Source organism: Macadamia integrifolia, unplaced genomic scaffold, assembly GCF_013358625.1.
Source record: "Macadamia integrifolia cultivar HAES 741 unplaced genomic scaffold, SCU_Mint_v3 scaffold1517, whole genome shotgun sequence".
NCBI classification, from domain to species: domain Eukaryota; kingdom Viridiplantae; phylum Streptophyta; class Magnoliopsida; order Proteales; family Proteaceae; genus Macadamia; species Macadamia integrifolia.
Window position 1 is genome coordinate 44,948 of NW_024868244.1, and position 18,814 is coordinate 63,761.

The window sequence follows — 18,814 nt, forward strand, 5'->3', positions numbered from 1 at the left end:
CTCTCACTCCCATTATCTATACTATTAGCTTGACATATAAGAAAACAATATAAAAGGGCAACATGTTGATCCCTTTTCCTAGGAAAAAAGTACAACAAAAATATGAAAAAGATGGGAAGGAGGCAGAAGCACAGACACTGTCACCACCATTAGGTAGAGAATGAAATGTCTAGAACGATTTGAAATGAAAACTTTAATGGTGCCCATGTTTCCTCCATTTCAGGAAAGAATAGACCTGTAAGGAAGAGTTTCACAGTTCACCCTCCACACACTCAATGATAGTCACTTAAAGTGCTAATAACACTTTTCTCACAGGCCCCCAAGGCCCTCAAAACTCTCCAGTACAATACGAATACAGGCAACACAGACATGATCATGTGAAGTAGTAAGAGTGAGGTCAAAAGACTCAAAACCAATATCGACAAGATTTTAGACAAATCAAACCCCACACAAGGAAGCATTGCTTTATCCCACTGAGATGTGCTTACATCACTGTGCTCCCTCAATTCGGCACTAGTGGGGTCACTCTGTACACCTTTCTTTGTTACTACTAAACGGCAAAATCTGGAAATGGTTCTTCCCCACTATGCTTTACAACTTCGATTCTTTTCTCTTTCTCTGTATGGATGATGAGGATCCAACTCTGTCACTCTTTGTTGCTATATGATGAATCACTTGGCATGGACTAGTACAACTCAGTGAGATTTGGACAACTCCTTCTCTCTCCAATTAACAAAAAGTTCCAAACAAAGCACAGTATTCAATAGTTCTCTTCTCAACAATGGCCATATCTCAATTGTTTTTCATGTATGTTTCATGTGTACAGGCACTAGAATCCAACCCAGAACTTACAGGTGCAATCAGATCATCCTTAAATATCATGAGAAACAAATGAACATTGGCAACAAAAATAAACAACTTCTAAACCATACGAAAACTGGTAGATACCTTAGCAACAACATTAATTAGTTTGTGTAACCTGTCTAATCCATATGGTCCATTGAATTGAATACTCCATTCACCAATCTATTCTATTTTCAATTTCACCCACTGAATTCCCTGTGGATGATTGAAGATATCATAGCTCCCAAAAATGAACCAACAACCACATTTGGAACATTCGGAGACACCAAGTACAAGGGTAGTTTAAAAGACTACAAACATAAAGTCAGGTCCTGTATACCTACCCATCAAAAGAAAAGCGAGTTGGGTTTTGGTACAGGATTCTAAAAACTCATCTTCCTTGAACAGGAGACATCTTGTAGGTGCTCATGGTGTCTTGAGTCCAATTTAAGACCCCTAAGTGTATTATTCAGCTATCATGAAAGTCATGCAATGTCAGCTAGACTCCCTTAAGTCTTTTAAGTTTTCACTCACATGGCAACGTGACATTGAGTGGCCTTAGAAGCAGCAAAAGCAACCTTTACTGTGATAACAGACCAAAAAAATAACAAGAAAAGGAGGGGAAGCCAGCTGTTCAAAGGTAAAAAATTGGAAGTAAGCAAATAGGACCAACTCCTGAAAAAGAAGATGAAAATTTCACTCATTATTGCTTATTGGGTTGGCAACAAATATTGGGGTGAAACATATGAATTAATTGAATAAATTCAATGATTAAAACGGTTAATTATGATTAGCTTTGCTATTGACTATTATGTAAGAATGGGGAAAGTCTTTCAATCACAGCACGTTTTCTAGCTGTTCTCCTCAAAGGCTTCCTGTTTCTCCACCACAAATGATCAATCTCACTAGAACGTCTTAAGATGTTACTAAGATCTGTAACAACCAGCATTTTCTGTTGCATAGTGGATGTCACTTTATTGGGTCTCTTCTTCGATTCAGAGTGCTGGGGTGGTGGTGTCCAGGGTTCTGCGTCATTGGTGCTGCTGGATCTGCCAAAAACAATTTAGAAAAAGAAGTGTTTAAAAATCCAAGACCAGGAGACAACAGAATATGCAATGGGTTCAATAAAGTCTTTCCTCATTCCACCATTCAACAACAACAAATAACAGGCAAAAGTATACAATATGATTCAAGATTACATTAATCTACCATTCCTACATATATTTAACGTAATCAATACCAACTGATCATGCTTGAATGGGATATCAGCACATGGGAACATAGAATAAAAGATCTAGGAGACAAATTTTCCATTCTACGGCTATTGACTATTATGTAAGAATGGGACCATAAGGTATAGGTGTCTACACCTCCAGCCACATGTGCTAACCAGGATGTGAACTTAATTCATGGCAGCAACTGAAGGCCGATTCAGGCCACTCCGGATTGGAATCAGCAGGGACCTATTCGATCCCTGATTCCGTATTTTGCATCCTTGCTTTGAAGTAATGACTCAAAATCATGAAGAGTGGCCTCAATCAGAATAAACAAGATGAGGTAAAATAAATAGAATCACAAAATTTCCACGTGTTAAACAGAAATAATGCTTCCTTTCTATTTGTGATAATCTTACGAATAACATGCAATCTTTTCCTGTTGGATCTCTGTGTCAGCATGGTTGTCAGGTTCACACTGTTGGATGGTACTCTGGACCAATGTTAAGAAAAGTTGTCATTTCATGATCTCACCCCCCTTGGGGCAGGTGCTTTTTTCCTGATTGCACCCGAGTCCCTCGATTATGAATCAACAGCTGCGTTAAAATACCTTTCCAGTGGCGAAGATAGGGATAAGCTTAGGCAAGAAATAGATATCAGTGGCAGTGACTCAAACAACATGGAGATGGAAGCCATAAAGTTGCATTGGATGTGGTGGTGGTGGGGTTGAAGTTGCATTGGAGGTGGTAGTGGAGGTGGTGGTTGAAGTTGCATTGTGTTTGTCCTGAGAGCGAAGAAGAGTAGAAATACAGAAAAAGAAGTGTTATCATGCAGGGCCTAGGCACCTTAAGCATGCAGTATCTGATATATGACTGATAATTTTATATAATTATGGTTATATGCAACATAGAAGTCATATTCATGCAATATGATATAATTATGCTGGGGTTTTTTCTTCTGGTGAATAAATAATCCATTACCAAGAGAAAAGAAAAGAGAAGGGATATACAAGCCCGAAGGAAAAAAGAAAAAAGGAGAAAAATAGACACAAGAAGGGCGGCAAAACCCTTTTTTTTTTTGGCCGGGGGGGGGGGGGGGTTGGGAAGCCCCAAGACACAACAATGAGCCAATTCCTTGGAGTGTCACAATAGGCCTGTGCCGGAGCTGACAACACTCAAAACCTACATCAAAGAAGATGGCATTCCAAATCTTGTCAAGAAAAGGGGAGTTGAAAGCCCATCTACGAAGATTTCTCCCCATCCAAAGATGATTGTTAGTGGCACATAAAGCAAACTTCCCAGCACTATCACAAATATTAGAACCGGAAAAGATCATATCCATCCAAATTCATTCCCCACACAGAGGCAGAAGACTTCTCCTGCCAGGCCAGTAGGAACTGAGGACTTTTTTCCTAATAAAGGAGGAGAAAGGGCAATTGAAAAAGAGATGGTCGGAGTCTTCAATACCATTCTAACAAATGCAGCAGGCTGAGGGAACAAGGATGTGGTAGAAGTGAAGGAAAGATTGGGAAGGAAGGTAGTTTAAAAAAGCTCTTCAAAAAAGTGAAACTATGTTAGAGAATGTGACCCTTGAACCAAACTTTGTACTAGAGCACAAGAGGGTGGGGGAATTTAATGAAGTTCCAAGCAGAGGAGGAGCTAAAGATGCCAGAAGGGGAGGGGGACCAGAAGATTCTATCACCACGAGTTAAAGGGCCAGGGGGGAGGGAGGGCTAGATGTCAAGGAAAGGAGGAGAGATAGGGGGAGACCAGGACCCATTGGAGATGATGGATGCGATAGGGGAATTTCTAGCTAGGCCCGAAAAATAAACGGATCTAGCTCCCACAACGGAAAGGAGGACACTAGAAGGATGCCAATTGTCGAGCTAGAGGGAGGTGGAGAGACCATCTGGGATAGAGGAGTGGATACCTTTGAGGGGCTAAAGGGCGAAGATTTAGAATGCTACGCCAAAAACAGGAAGCATCAGAGCAAGGGGGAACAGTCCAAAGAGAATCATTACAAAGGAGATAAGAGAAGATCCAGGAGACCTAAATGTTGTTATACTTTCAGCAAGCTTCCAGAAAAGCTTGAGGGTGCCAGCAAAATTGACATCTTGGATTCTGAGAAGACCAAGGCCTCCTTCCTTTTTAGGGAGGCAAATGGAAGACCAGCTACTAGGGTGAAGGAATCATGTGGAATCAACCCCTTTCCAAAGGAATGTGCACATAAGAGATTCAATAGTCTTTATGGTAGAGTATGGGAGAAACACTAGACCAATAAATGTAGCAAGATTAGAGGACATTATATCTAATAAGTTCAAGACGGCCCGCGTAAGATAGAAGCTTGTCTTTCCAGAGTTGAAGACTCTTACCGATGAGATCGAGCATAGAGGTACAATGGTGGGGGGTGAGCTTGGAGGAAATGGGGGAAGACCAAGGTATTTTACTAGGAGGGAGCCTAGAAAAAAGCTCATGGATTGGAGGAAGGAGGCTTTGAGAGAATTCGAAACTCCTAAGAGGAAGAGATGAGATTTGAGAAGATTAATGCGAAGGCCAAAAAAGGATTCAACGAGGTGAAGGGAAGAAGGTATATATTGAACGGAAAGAGGATCAGACTTAGAGAAGATCATCAGATCATTAGCAAAAGCAAGGTAAGTGAAATTAAGGGCTTTACATTTGGTAGAGGGGAGATGAGATGAAGATCGTGGAGGATTAGGTGGCTCTGGGGAGGATCTCTAAGGGTAGGGAGAAGAGAAAAGGAGAGAGGGGGCAGCCTTGCAAATGCCAACAGGAGAGAAAGAACCTAGTAGTGGAGTCATTAACAAGGATAGAAAAACAAGGGGAAAAATGCAAGAATAGACCTCGCTGATGAAGAAAGAGGGGGTGGGGGAGGACACGTTATGAAAGACTTTTAAGATGAAGTCTCAAAGAATGGAGTCAAAAGCCTTATGAATATTAATCTCAAGATGGGCAGCAAGGGAATGATATTTCCTATCAAAACCTTTGACAATTTCTTGACAAATGATGATATTGTTAGTGATACTTCTACCAGCAATGAAGACAAATTGGTTGGGACTGACAAGGGAATCAACAAGAAGCTGGATCCTATGGGCAAGGATTTCAGCTATGAACTAATAAAGAAGATTGCAGAGGGAGACTGATCTGAAGTCAACCATAGAGGAGGCACCTTCATTCTTCGTAATGAGACAAATGAAGGTATGATTGTTCCCCTGGATTTGGAAGGGGTTGAAGAAGCTTCGGAGAGCCGTGAAGAGATCATGCTTGATAATGTCCCAACAATGGGAAAAGAATCCTATACTGAAACATCGGGGCTAGGAGCTTTGCTAGCTTTGTGGGACAAGATGGCAACAGATATTTCATCATAAAAAAGAATAGCCTGGAGGAGGGCAAGAAGGTTGGAGGGGGGATAAATTTATTGATGAGACCTGAGGGAATGGCCTGGCCATCCGGGGAAAAGGTGGGGAGGGATAGAAGGAAATGGAGAAATAGCTAGAAGCTTCGGATTTGATGGTATTCGAGGAGAGAATGGTGGATTTATCTCTGGCTAGGAGGCTGAGGATGGAGTTGTGATTAGTTCTAGCTTTGAGACAACGATAGAAGTAGGCGGTTTTGTAATGGGGTTTAAATCCACTTAAGATTGAGTTTCAGAAAACCAATGCTAAGCCAGAATCGCAAACAAAGATAACAGTCCAGATTTGCATGGAAAACCAATAAAATAGAATCTAAACTCACATGTGAATAAAAGTCGGAACAAATACTAATCAAAGCTAGGAGAATAACATACCAAAAGTTCAGACCAATCTGAATGTCGGATTTAAGATCTGACAGAGTTCAGCAAGTAACTCGTCAACAGAATAACAGAAACAAAAAAGGAGAATTTAAATAACTTAACAATCCAAACTCAAATAAATCCAAGGGGAAAACATCAATCCACTAATAGTGATAGAATAGATCAAAAACTGAGAATCGAGGGCAGCAACAGAAATAACAGACCAGCAACTTAGATCAGTGAATAACCAGCAGTAATAATAGAGGGTAACAAGGATTTAGAACCAGGAAAAAAGAGATGAGTTACAGGAATTTTAGATTGTGTATTGCCCTGAAATCCAGTAGCAAGAAACAAAGAAAGGTAGGAGAAAAGGGGATATAACCACTGAAATAACCACCAACCAAATTACTGAATCACCACAGAAAACAAAGGCAACAGCCATACTTTACTCAAAAAAAAAGAAGGGTGGGGCTCTTTCAGCCTTACAATGGCTTAAATAAACTTCAAATTCATATTGGCCATAGGAATAGCTGCCACCCAATAGGAAAGAAATCTTAAAAAACTCAAGAAAAAAAAATCAGAATAGGAACCCGTAAGTTTAAGAGTTCCATCTTAAACTCATAATAAAAGAGAGGGAATCAATAGTTGTCAAGGTATCGCCTAGGCATCCAGGCACCATTTGCTGGAAGGGCGCATTATTGGTGTCACCTTGATTTTTTCCCTCCTCCAATGCTTAGGCTGTGTTTGGTAGCCAAGAGAAGAAAGGAAAAAAGTACAAACATTGTACTATTTTCTTGGTTTAAGAAATTCTCATTGTGTTTGGTGTGTCCTTAACGAAGAGAAAATTCTTTTTTTTTTAATTTCAAAATTCACCTTGGGAATGGTGAAGTTTTCTTCTCCTACCAAAAAAATTCTTGCCTAAAACTCAAGAAACACAAGAAAATAAAAAACTTTTCTTTTCTTTTCTTCTATTGGTAGCCAAATAGACATAATTTTTATTGTCTTGCCATTTCATTTCTTTTCTATTCTTTTTTTTTTTCTAGATTCTTTTTTCTTTTCGTTTCTTTTCTTTTCTTCTCTTGGCTACCAAAGACAGCCTTAGGGTCACCTAGACGCTGTGAGAACTATGGATAGAATAGAGTTCTACAAAAGTGGAACTCTAGTACAAGTAACTAATTAAAGCAAAACAAAACAAATAAAATGCTAAAAAGGTGTCCCACGATGGGGGACTGCTGCTGGGTCACTTCTCAACCAAAAGTGGGTGAACCAGGTCCACTACTGAGTTCATGACTGAGTCAACTCATCTGAGCTAATGAGTTGAGTTGACTTTGATTCTTTTGACTTCTTTGTACTTCTTTAAGTACCTTTGACCTGCATAAACTAGTAATGACCTAACACGAGAAATGCAACATATAATAAACAAAGCTAGGATATAATGTAAGCATATTCATAAAAAATTAAAATAAGGAATAAACCTAAATCAAAGTAAACGCATGACGTGTAAAAAAATGGATATGATATAAGGCGTGGTGTCATAAGTCTACAAGGCGCCTAGGCAACATAACATAAAGGCGTCCAAGTGGTCACCTTTCTTACATCAAACAAGGTGTGCCGCCGCCTTGGACCCATGAAGGCTAGGCGACGCCTTAACAACTATGTATAGAACCATTAGATAATATGACTACATTGAGTCGAGGAATGGACATATCTATTGTAAGGTCATTTATTGTCATGATCTGCAGTACCATGGCATGTCTCCAACCCAAATGTGCCACTAATAGTCATGATGTTCAAAATTAAATCACAAGTCAAAAAATGGAGTTTGAATTAATAGTGCACAGGTTGACCTTCTATTAGAGCAAACACCAAGAAATACGAGAATAAACAAAACCAGATCCGCACCACACAAAGATTTAACGAGGTTCACACACTGATGTGGTGTGCTACGTCTTCGGGCAAAGAAGAAGATGTTTCACTATGCAGAAGAGAGATTACACCCAAGCAGCGGCGAAAAAACTCGCCTTGAAACCCTAGTTCGAAAAACCCCCAAAAATACAATGACTTTCTCAACAAGGCAACAATACATTATATACTCCAACTCCAAGTCGCGGGCCAACCCCTCTTCTTCCATCACAGATCTCAGAAAACTTTCCATTCAGGTTGCCACTAAAATATATCGGAGCGGGTCAATCTTCAAAACGGGTCAAGAATTCGAGACAAACTTAACACCTTTTCATATGATATGATAAGATGGAAGTCCGGAATCAATATTAAAGGTCCACTAACCTCAGTTGAATCTTATGCCTTCCAGGCCAATCAACCAACGTTTACATTGATTATAAATATATATTGATAACAGAATATATATATTATAGGTAACTATCTGATATCATGGACTGAACTGCATTGACACGTCATAATGACCAGAAAATCACTGCAGCACATACAGAAAGTATAAGCTGCATCTTTGGCCGTTCTTACCTCTCGTTTTGGTTGGGCAATAACTCTTCAGTCAGCGGCTCACAAGCAGGGCAGATATAGGTTTTCGGTGGTGGCTTATGCAGATTAATGCAATCAAAGTGATACCACTCATCACATTGATCACAAGCAATCATGGCTCTCTGATCATAGGGCTTTCGACAAATGCAATAAAGCAAGCTTCGAGCTCTTAATAACTGCACCCACCAAGCAAAACAAGGTCCATTAGAAGGCAAAAAAGAAATAAGAAAAAGAAGTAATGACATACAGATGTGGAGTTGTTACCTTTAGCTCCTTTTCGAAATGGATGGGTAAATTTTCACCATCAGTAATAAGCTTAAATACTTCATCCAACCCAACAGCCCCTGAATCTGAAGCAACCTGCATAAGGACCCATATATGGTTAAAATAGCATTACCCAGTGCTGGTCCCTCCTATGTGGGGTCCTTGGAGGGGTGAGTTTGGAGTCAGTCCTAACCTTTGGCATTTTTGCACAAAGTGGCCACCCTCAAGACTCAGAACCCGGACATTTGCCCCGGCAGCCTGAACCTTGTACCACTGCTCTAAGCAATGGCCCCAAGGACCCAAATATGGGTCTGGATTAAAAAAAAACATAGCAACCCCAAATTGGGACAAACACAATGCCTCCAGTAGCAATCTTCATACCTTCCTGGCATGATCTGCCCACTGCATGCCAATGTGCTTTACTTCTCTAAGTCTTTGAATGAAGTGATCTTCAGACAGTATGTTTATTGCCAATCCCTGCCTCATCATTTCCAACATTCAGTAGTCACATTAGCTAAAGTCTTCAGCTATATACCTTTTTCTTTTTATCTCTCTACAGAATCTAATGATGCAAAAACAAGTTCATATAGAATAGTTTAATGGAACAATAAGAACTTAAGAAGATGCCTTTAATGAATCCAGAATGACAATTAACCTAGGACTGCTATGTTAACTTATATCAATCACTTGGGTTAGAAGCCTTAAGGGTAGTTTCATATTACCCAGTAAATCCTCCTTAAACCCCCTTTGCGCGTGCGTGTGTGTGTGTGTGTGTTGTTTTCTTTTTCTTTTCTTTTTTTTCTTTTTTTTTGGGGGGGGGGGAGGGGGGATAGGATACATAAACCTCTTAATCTGTAAATAGTATACAACTCCTTGCTCACATCACATCACGTGCTTTGATCTCAAACTCATCTTGTACATGTAACCTAATTCTACGAACCAAACTTCCAGAGTGAAGTTCTGGATCATCAATTCACAGATGTACATTTTTCTTATTCACCAACCAAATTTAGTACCAACAGATTACCTCTTTCAGCAGACGCTGAATTTGTTGGATCACTGGCTTCTGTGAACCCTCCAACAGTCTCTTAACTCTGATTTTCCATGAGTTTCTTGCTAATGCCGACTCAAGGTTGCAGCTACTATGATGATCATATACCCCAGAAACTGAAAATGCCTGCCAGCCACAACAGATAAATAATAACTAAATAAAAAGATTAAAAAAATCGCAAGCAGCAAGGTTGCAGCAATTTTAGTCCACGTGCTATTAGAGGCATTGTTAAAACTCAACACCAGGTTATTCGCCAGTTTAATAGGGAAGTTTAGATATGCACGCAAATTCAAGACATGATTCCTCAGTTATGCTGTACCAACTCAAACAAAATACTAGGTTTGGTTACATGAATTCAGTTTTGCCATTCCACTCTGTCTCAAGGCCATATATGAACTCATTGGCAGTTTCTTTTTCCTTCATCACTCTTAACTTCTTTCATTTTCAGCCTCTGCCTTGTCCTTATAAAACCTTAACTTCCACCATAATATTCCTAACTGAAAAAATTTGGAGGAATATTTGACAGCCCTAGGCTCCACAGTTTGGATAGAAAATGAGAATTATTTAGATAAGTACCAATATATATATATATATATATATACACACACACACACACATTTTTCCATTTTACATTGTTCCAATATTTGGTTGGATGGTAACTCGTAAGATCGATCAACTTTTCCCTATTTTCCTTGTAAGTGCAATAGTTTCCATTATTTTCCATTTCTATTTTCTCCTCGAAATCACACGAGGACAACTTTCCATTATTATTCATTCAACTAAACATTCTTTGGAAAGTGAAAACTCCTCCATTATTGTTTCTTTTCTTTTCCCCCACTTTTTCTCACCTACCTTTTCCTTCCTCTCCATACAACCAACTTAATAATGAAAAATACCCATTGTATAGTTTGCATTTCAGTCAGTACATGCCTCTCGGACCCTACAGGCTTCTACCACAGAACAAGCAAACTGATAAAATTACCCCACCAATCTTCCAAATAGAGATTTAGAGGTTTTTTGACATCTTTAACAACTATAAAGTTGCAAGCACAATAATGAGGGAAGTCATAGTTTTCCCTAATGTATTTATAATTTTTAGGGCTTTCTGCCCTCCCCCAGCCATTGTATTTACCAGCCAAAAGTATGTTAATAGACAGAACAGTGTAGAGCATAGAATCCCCCCTTCTGTACTGTAAACATAAAGAAAACAATGGATTCTTGGACCAGGATCCTTTCTGTGATGCCTTCTTAGACATTTCATTGTGTTCTCTCCATAGCCAGATCTAGATCACCAAGATTACTCTGCGAAAAAATGCTCCCTGAGAAAGAAAGTAGATGACACATGGCTAGAAAAATACCTTCACAGCAACCAAAAGTCTTTCAGAGATGGTCGTAAGATCTTTATCAAGATAAGAAAGTGCAAAATCCACAACTTCTGTCAAGCATGCTTCGCATGCAAGAGCTTGTTCTACAAGTTTTTCTATCGTATCTCTTTCTTCAACCCTGATAAAAATGCAACCAGAACGTCTAATGAGTACTTTAGTTAATCAAGAAGCCACAAGAATAGAGTATCGAATCTATATAATAGCTTACCCTTATACAAAGTAATTTAACAAGGTTTTAATAGGTGTTAGTATTACCAAATACCAAAATGGTGAAGCTATCACATGAGAGGAACCACATCAAAGGGATTGTGTGCACTTCCTCCCAAATATATAATGATAGCTTTACTTCTCTTGTAAATGTGAATCAAATTAATACCCAGGTCCCATACCAAGACAATATCATACTATGGTTTTGTCACAAGGAAGCAGGAAACAATAGCAGGAACCAGAAGAATACAATTCAATTCTTCAATAAGAACATAAGTCTCAGTTTTTCATCATGGATACCACTGATTCATCAATGAAAGACCAACCAAATCTAGGGGCTGGAAATTGGATGAGGGGCGAGGGGCGAGGGGCGAGGGGCGCGGTAGGGGGGGCGGAATGAGAGCAAGAAAAGGTCTCACAAACAATGCACCATTTGCAGATGGAGAAGAACCAATTTTGTTAAGCAGTTTAAGATGCAGCTTGCAATGTGCAAAGTGAGAAATGCAGCTTGTAATGAGTTCCTTCATCTTACTTGAAAGGCCAATGCATATGCCCCAAAAGATTTCTAAAATGAAGCTGAACGAAAGATAAATTGCAAGCAAAAACTGACCACCTAAGAGGAGAGTATCATAATCAAGACAAGTGTATCAAAAGCTGCCAGATCTGAATTGATCACATAAAATGTAATTGGTGTTTCAGGAAGATGGAACTCTACGTGGAGAGGTGAACCCATTAATTAAATAGAGGTAAGACTACAAAATAGAGATATCCCAAACAAAATAATTTTTGTATGGGCTGTTAGTAATGCTTTTAAATGATGACGTGTGACGTGGCTCAACTTATCAAAAAGGTGTAAGCCTCAAGGAATGGAGCATAAGCTTTACAAGCAAGTATGAGGCATTTTAAGACAGGCACTTCAATACACAAAAACAACACTTTCCTAAGAAGGTTCTTTTATTCCCTGGATTTTGATCCAAAACAGATGATAAGAAAAACTGTTCAATCTGGAAACAGGAAAAAATGTTTCATGAGGAAACGGAAACAGCGGCAATGGAATGGATGTGCATCCATTGCAGCTGACCACTCTCTCATTTTCTGTCCAAATGTTCTGTGAAACACCCAAACCGGGCAGAGATTCCTATTTCAGATGAATATAAATCCTTTCCCATGATTTCAGGTGAAGAAGATTAACCCTCTTTTTGGGCTAAGGAAACAATGAGATCTGTAGCCATGAAAGCATGTGATGCATCAAGGGATCCATCATTTGCACTCATGGCTGATTTAACCAAAAATATTTCACCCATCCCTCTTTTCATGATTCCCCACCAAGAAAAAGATTCATTGAACCACCACATATTTCTTATGCAAATCATCACATAAGAAGATCTTGTTTTGGGTATAATGATGAATTAAGTTACGACTATATGCAAAGGTCAAGACATTAATTATTATGTTTAAAGTAAAGCAATTGGATAGAAAAATCCTATCTCATTGCATATGATATTAGACCTAATTGGTAGTTTTGTCCATCCCAATAATAATTTAACAAACGCCATTTTATTTGTCTTTTGGAAAATATTCTGTTTCGATATGCTTTTGCTTTCAAAACAGAAACGGAAACAACCAAAACAAGTGGAAACATAGCCAAATATTGAGCCAAGACAAGTGGTATATTGATGTAAAATGCATCAACAATGCCTGTTATTACCTTACAAAAAAATCCTTGGCATCAGAAAGTAGTTCAATGAGAATTTTAAGTTCAACACGTTTTCCGCCAGATATCTGTAACAAGAAACAAGTTCGTATAAGAAAATTGAAACCCCTATCATACAGAAAAAAGAATTTAAAAAAATGAATACCAAAGGTCGGCCTCCATTCTTAGAAGTAACAGCATTCTCCATAAGAATGCAATGAGGACATATGGATTCTTTTGCACTACTTGTATTAGCAAGTTTGGATCGCAGACATGATGGATGGTACCTGTTCAATTCAAATAAAAAACTACTGATAAATCTAATTGTCAAGTCTAATTCGCACAAACATCAATTACAATTAGCTTCTCCAGGTCACAATCCCTTGCCAAAGGGCAGACACGAGTACGTCCATCTAATGAAGGACACCACACCCATCTGACTGGTTATTCACTTGAAGCAAACTACGAGAAACATAGAGAAAAGAGAGTTTAAATTTTCATAAAACTACAAAAACGCCAACAGATATTAATGGAATCTAGTAGTACTTTTGTCAGTCTCAGATTGGACTCACTACTTTTATAGGAAAAATTTTGACCAGTTAGATGGGTGTGGGGTACTCGAATCACATGAACTCAACCATGTCAACCATGTGGCACTGGTGACAGGCCAAATGTCACCAGTGCTGGTGAGTGGTGACACATAGATAATCCAATTGAAGAATCAGTGTGAAACATGGTAGACAAAGAAAAAAAATACTGATTAACTAATACAAAAAATACTGTGAATTAATAACTAAATGTGAATAAAAAAAACTTTCACTCGCATCTAGGGCTTGATTCTTTAAAAAAATAACCTTTATCTTATAATTTCATTTGCAAGAGCTAATCCCTCAAAAAAGAGGGCGGGCCTCAGAGAAACAGTAAGGTTGCTCCATTATGACCAAGTGAATGCGGGTTCAAGTCAGGAAACAACCTCTTCACAAAGCAGATGAAAGTTGCATACAATATGACCCTCCCTAGACCCCACAGTGACGAGAGCCTTGTGCACTAGGTACGCCCCTTTCTTTATATATACAGGCAAAAGGTTTTGTGCACGGTCGCTCACAAACCATTGGATGGGGACACCATCAAAAATACCAAAACCACCACCTTCTAATATATATATATATATATATATATTATATGGGGAAGGGTTCTCTAAGCCTAATGTATACCCTATGCCACGACACATTGTAGTTTTTTATGGCCTTTTTTGAGAGAAAAAATAATAAAAAATATCCATGTGAGGTGCCATGATTCCCTTTGTTCTGCTTCCCCTCCCTCTGATGCCTCCTAGATTTGGACAAAAATCCTTAGCTCCAGATCTCTGGCCCTCCCTACCATCTCTTACGTCATCGGTAGAGGTTCATCCATTTCTTTTTGGCTTGGATCATTGGCACCCCTCTGGTATCCCATCCAACCTAGTCTCCTCCTACATCTTCCTACATTTAAACACCATTTGGTTTAAAGGCCATATCCCCCGCCACATTTTTCACCGTTTGGTGTGCTCTTTCCAATTCTCTCCACAGTCTTTCCTTCTCTACCGGCACATTCAGGTTTCTCCCTCCTATTGCCTGTGCTAGAATGGCTCCGAAGATGTTAATCATCTTTTTTTATCTTGCCCCTTCTCATCAGTCTAGAAGAGGGTTTTCAGATCCATTTGACCATCCCGCAGACCCATCCTCTCCTTTTCTAGAGAATGGATTTGGATTGACATAACCTTCAGCGGTTCTACTATCTATGACAAGGTTGGGAAGCTTGCCTCTGCGGCTGCCATCAACCACATTTGGATGGAGCGAAATCTACGTAAATGGACCTCCAACTCTTGTTCTTTTGACAAGATTTTGAATGCCATCTTTTTTTATGTTAGCTCCAAAATTGGATGCATCCGGCATCACGATGCCTCTAGCTCCCCAAGGAACAGGCTTACTGTTGTTGCCTGGAAGCTCCTTCCCTCCACCATCCGCCCCCCCCCATGTCCCTTTCCCTTTAGCTTGGCCCCTTGGCCTTTGAGGTCCCCTTTGGGCTTTTGTCCCCCTCCCCCTCCTCTCCTTTGTATATTCTTCCCCTTGGTAATGAATTTATTTATTCATCCAAAATATATATATATATATATATGTAGAGGTTCTATTTTGTAGAGAAGTTTGAAAATAAAATATTTCCACATTATAAACTTAGAGGCAGGTATCTTACCAGTCTTTGCACATTAAACAGGCCAACAATTCTTGTTCTTCAGAATCAGTGCAGCAGCACACACATAATTTTTCCATGCTGCAGCCCTTTGAATTCTCATAAAAGTAAAGTGATCTATCTAAAGAATGTTTTATCTGCAAATAAATAAATAAATAAACTATAATCACTATACCAAAAACTTAATCTAAGCATGCCCTTGAAAAAATTCATCAAGAATTTAGATACAGAGATGAAGAACAAATCACCTTCAGTAAAGCACTTTGTAATGGATTTACATCACCAAGACAAGACCCAACAACATCCTTGCAACGTAGAATCCACTTCTCAACTTTTTCAGTTTCAGATGTAACCAGGTCTAGCTCCATACAGTGAAAGGCGTCAAACTCCCCAAGTTCCTGAAATTATATGAACTAATCACATTAGGGGATTAAACAAAAGCAGACCATATATGGAAAATCATAAAAAGATAAACTACATTACAAGATACAATTAGTTCAAGCTAACAAGCTATATTATGATTTCTCACAGTAAAACATCTCCAGTTTAAGAAGTAACCTCTGCTGATGGGGCCATAAACAAGCAAATATTAAGCTCACATTTGCAGCTTAGAAGCCAAGCTAAATATATGCATTCACAGAGAATACATGCATGCATACATACATAAGCAGATCATTCATAACATAGTTCAGTTCTAATTCCTACTCTTCAGGCCCTTGAACTCAGATTCCATTTGCCTTATTAAGTCCAATATGATTCCTGAATTCTGAGCATAGCAAGCTTGAGCCATGCTAAGCACAAGCCCCTTGCTCAGACTACTTTGGAGACTCAGCACAAATTGAGCAGCATAGCTTTCAGTTCAGTGCATTCAGTTTCTTGAAAGCCTTGTATATGACAAGACACACACACATACCCAGCGGGAAATCCCTGAAAGCTGAGATTAGAAAGAGATTTATCCACGATACAAAGCAAGAGGTGCCATCACCCATCAAAACAAGGCCCAGCAATTCACAAAAGGAATAGACCAGGCAATCCATTTCAATAAGAAGTCCAGTCAGAGGATTAAAGAAACACCCCCCCCCCACAGAAAAAAATGAAAGAGGATAGGGACATTAGGAATCTCGAATAATGATATCATTTACAAGACATTGAAATATTTAGGTGCAACCCACTCAATGGTAGGCTTGACTCTCTATAAATAAAACTTTGTCCTAGATGTAGGATCCATTTTTTGTTGTACAATTTTGAGATAATATCTGTAAATCCAGGATATTTATCATTATCACAGCAGGTCAACACCCAGTGTAAATGAGGCTTAATTAGGAGTTCCTTTAAAGCAAAAGGCATCAGTTAGATAAGATGGATCATGGATCCCTACCATCTCATCAACTAATATATATATATATATATATATCAAATAGGTTTACATATCTATAGTCTATTTTCTATATTTTAATTCAAATGAAAATAAGAAATCATTGGGACTTGAAAATACCCGCTAGTGTGATTATGAAAGCAAAACATTGTTACATTGCAAGGAACTTCATCCTGAAAATATAGCACATGGTCAATAATAGGATTTCCAGTGACAAGTGCCAATAATTATTACAAGAGCATACATTCAAGTCTAGAAATTGTAAAGGAAATATTTGGATCAAGAGAAAGCTAATATGTAAGAGTGGTAATCAACAAAGCATATACAAGGAAACAATTGCTCCAAAGAAAATTTTATTAACCAAGAACTAGGAAATCAAGCTTCACCAAGCACAAGAAAAGTTGTAGACCTTAAGTTGCAACAGTGCAGACCAAGACTGTTCACCAGACTTGGAATCACAAAATGCAAGCACTTGCTCCTGCCAGGACCTGCATTTACAGATAAAAGTGAGAATAATTAAGTACAAGGAAAGTCGAATGAAGAGAAAGAAGAAAATGCTAAATGACAAGCCACACAAATCCGACAACAAAAAGTTACAAAGATAAAAATGGAATAAAATACATAAATATATCTGGCAACCAATTTGTAGATTGGAAATCAGAAATATTAAGAACTTTGGGGTCACAATATTCATCCTAGACTCCAAGGATGATAAAGTCTCCAAGGTGCCCCATCATTTCAGTGAAACCTCAGACAATGTCCCATTCCCATTCTGTCACCACTGGCATATATACAAGAATTAGCAAATAACCCAGAAAAGGGGAAAGAACATCAGTATCCAAGGGTCCCACATATGAGATAACAAAAGGAAAAGCCAACAAGTCTCAACTTTGGTCCCCTTGTAGGTGGCAAACAATGTAATGATACGACTGGATCATATATAGCAAAGAGGCCTCTAGTTTATAAATTAATATGTAGATATTAGAAAAGAAGCATGCAAATACCCCCACATAGCAGGGACTACTATCACGTCTTCTACAATATACTTTTGACAAGAGGCTAGCTTTTCGATGCAAATATAGTTGAAGGGAAACACAAGACTACAACGCAAGAACCACTATTAAAACAATCATCCAGGAGAGAACTGAAATACAAATTTTGCAGGGGAGTATAATTGCTCACACAATCAGAATACTCACTTGTGTTTCTCAATAGCATTTACAAGTCGGCCAACCATCACAGGAAAGGGAATTTTAATCCTCTGCAATTCGCCGGCATCAAAATATAAGTAATGTAACAGCATTAAGGATAAACAGTATCACAATAGAAGGTAAAATGATGGTAAGAGCTTAAATTTACTGCAGTATAATCAGTCTAAATAGAGCTTCAAAAGAAACTGAATACCTGAGCTTCATCCAAAACTTTTTTGACATCATTTAATTTGCATCTTTTCTGTCTATATGGCTCTGGAACCACCCTCAATGCTTTCTCCAGCCACCTTGCTCCATTGAGCAATGAACTTCCCAGAATGCTGGAGGAAAATAGGGCTGGCAGATATTCTACATTCTCTATCAAGCTCTCAACCTCCTATAAAAAGCACAAAATGTACTCATTCATCAAATAAAATAGGGAACATGAGATAGGACCACAAAAGCAGAGAGAATAAATTTCAAAACATGGAAATATCTTTCAAAGCACATCCTTATGTGAGAACACTCTCTAATCCACCAGATTCAAATCCTAGGGATTCTCTCCAATTCCCAGGCAACAGTATGAGCTGGACACTGACAACAAGTAGGGAAACAGAACCAACAAAGGAATCAGAATGCTATTGCATATCAATTTCTCTTTGGCATTTGATAATATTAATTCACATATTGTACTTCAATGCACCAAGTATGGATGATCTAACAAAATGTGGGGTCTATAGGAACAGCATGTAGTGCAAGGGCTTGAAGCTTATGAAACCACCCTTTGTTATTATCTCGATTTCTGTTGCATTTCCCTTCTTAATCCAAAACTCCTCTGCCTATGATGGAACCTACCAAACCATTCATATGCACATAAAAAAGACAACAACAGACAATTGTAAGCCACTGAGTTTAGCTCTAACCCCACTACATCTTTGAACTTTGGTAGTGAATGAGAAGAGTCTACAAGGGAACCTGACTATGTTTCTGAATGCTTGCTGAATAGTCTAATTTAGGTCTTCTAAAGTCAAGAAGAAAGATACGGAAGAAAAACTCAATACAGGCCAGGAGCAAA

At 38.7% G+C, this 18,814-nt stretch overlaps 1 protein-coding gene across 4 annotated transcripts in view; it reads right to left on the reverse strand.

Annotated features, from left to right (window-relative positions):
• Positions 1–1,391: 1,391 nt before the first annotated feature.
• The window catches only part of LOC122064092 (lysine-specific demethylase 5B), a 61,834-nt gene continuing 44,411 nt past the window's right edge, over positions 1,392–18,814 (reverse strand). For all 4 annotated transcript variants that reach the window (XM_042627801.1, XM_042627802.1, XM_042627803.1 and 1 more), the window contains exons 21-33: positions 17,954–18,136; positions 17,749–17,810; positions 16,959–17,037; positions 15,423–15,572; positions 15,178–15,311; positions 13,112–13,232; positions 12,961–13,034; positions 11,019–11,163; positions 9,637–9,786; positions 8,991–9,086; positions 8,610–8,705; positions 8,328–8,521; positions 1,392–1,892 (exon numbers count right to left, since the gene is read on the reverse strand). In XM_042627801.1, coding sequence (XP_042483735.1) covers positions 1,643–1,892; positions 8,328–8,521; positions 8,610–8,705; positions 8,991–9,086; positions 9,637–9,786; positions 11,019–11,163; positions 12,961–13,034; positions 13,112–13,232; positions 15,178–15,311; positions 15,423–15,572; positions 16,959–17,037; positions 17,749–17,810; positions 17,954–18,136 — 1,734 coding nt within the window. In that variant the 3' untranslated portion in view covers positions 1,392–1,642. The remainder of the gene's footprint in view (positions 1,893–8,327; positions 8,522–8,609; positions 8,706–8,990; positions 9,087–9,636; positions 9,787–11,018; positions 11,164–12,960; positions 13,035–13,111; positions 13,233–15,177; positions 15,312–15,422; positions 15,573–16,958; positions 17,038–17,748; positions 17,811–17,953; positions 18,137–18,814) is intronic.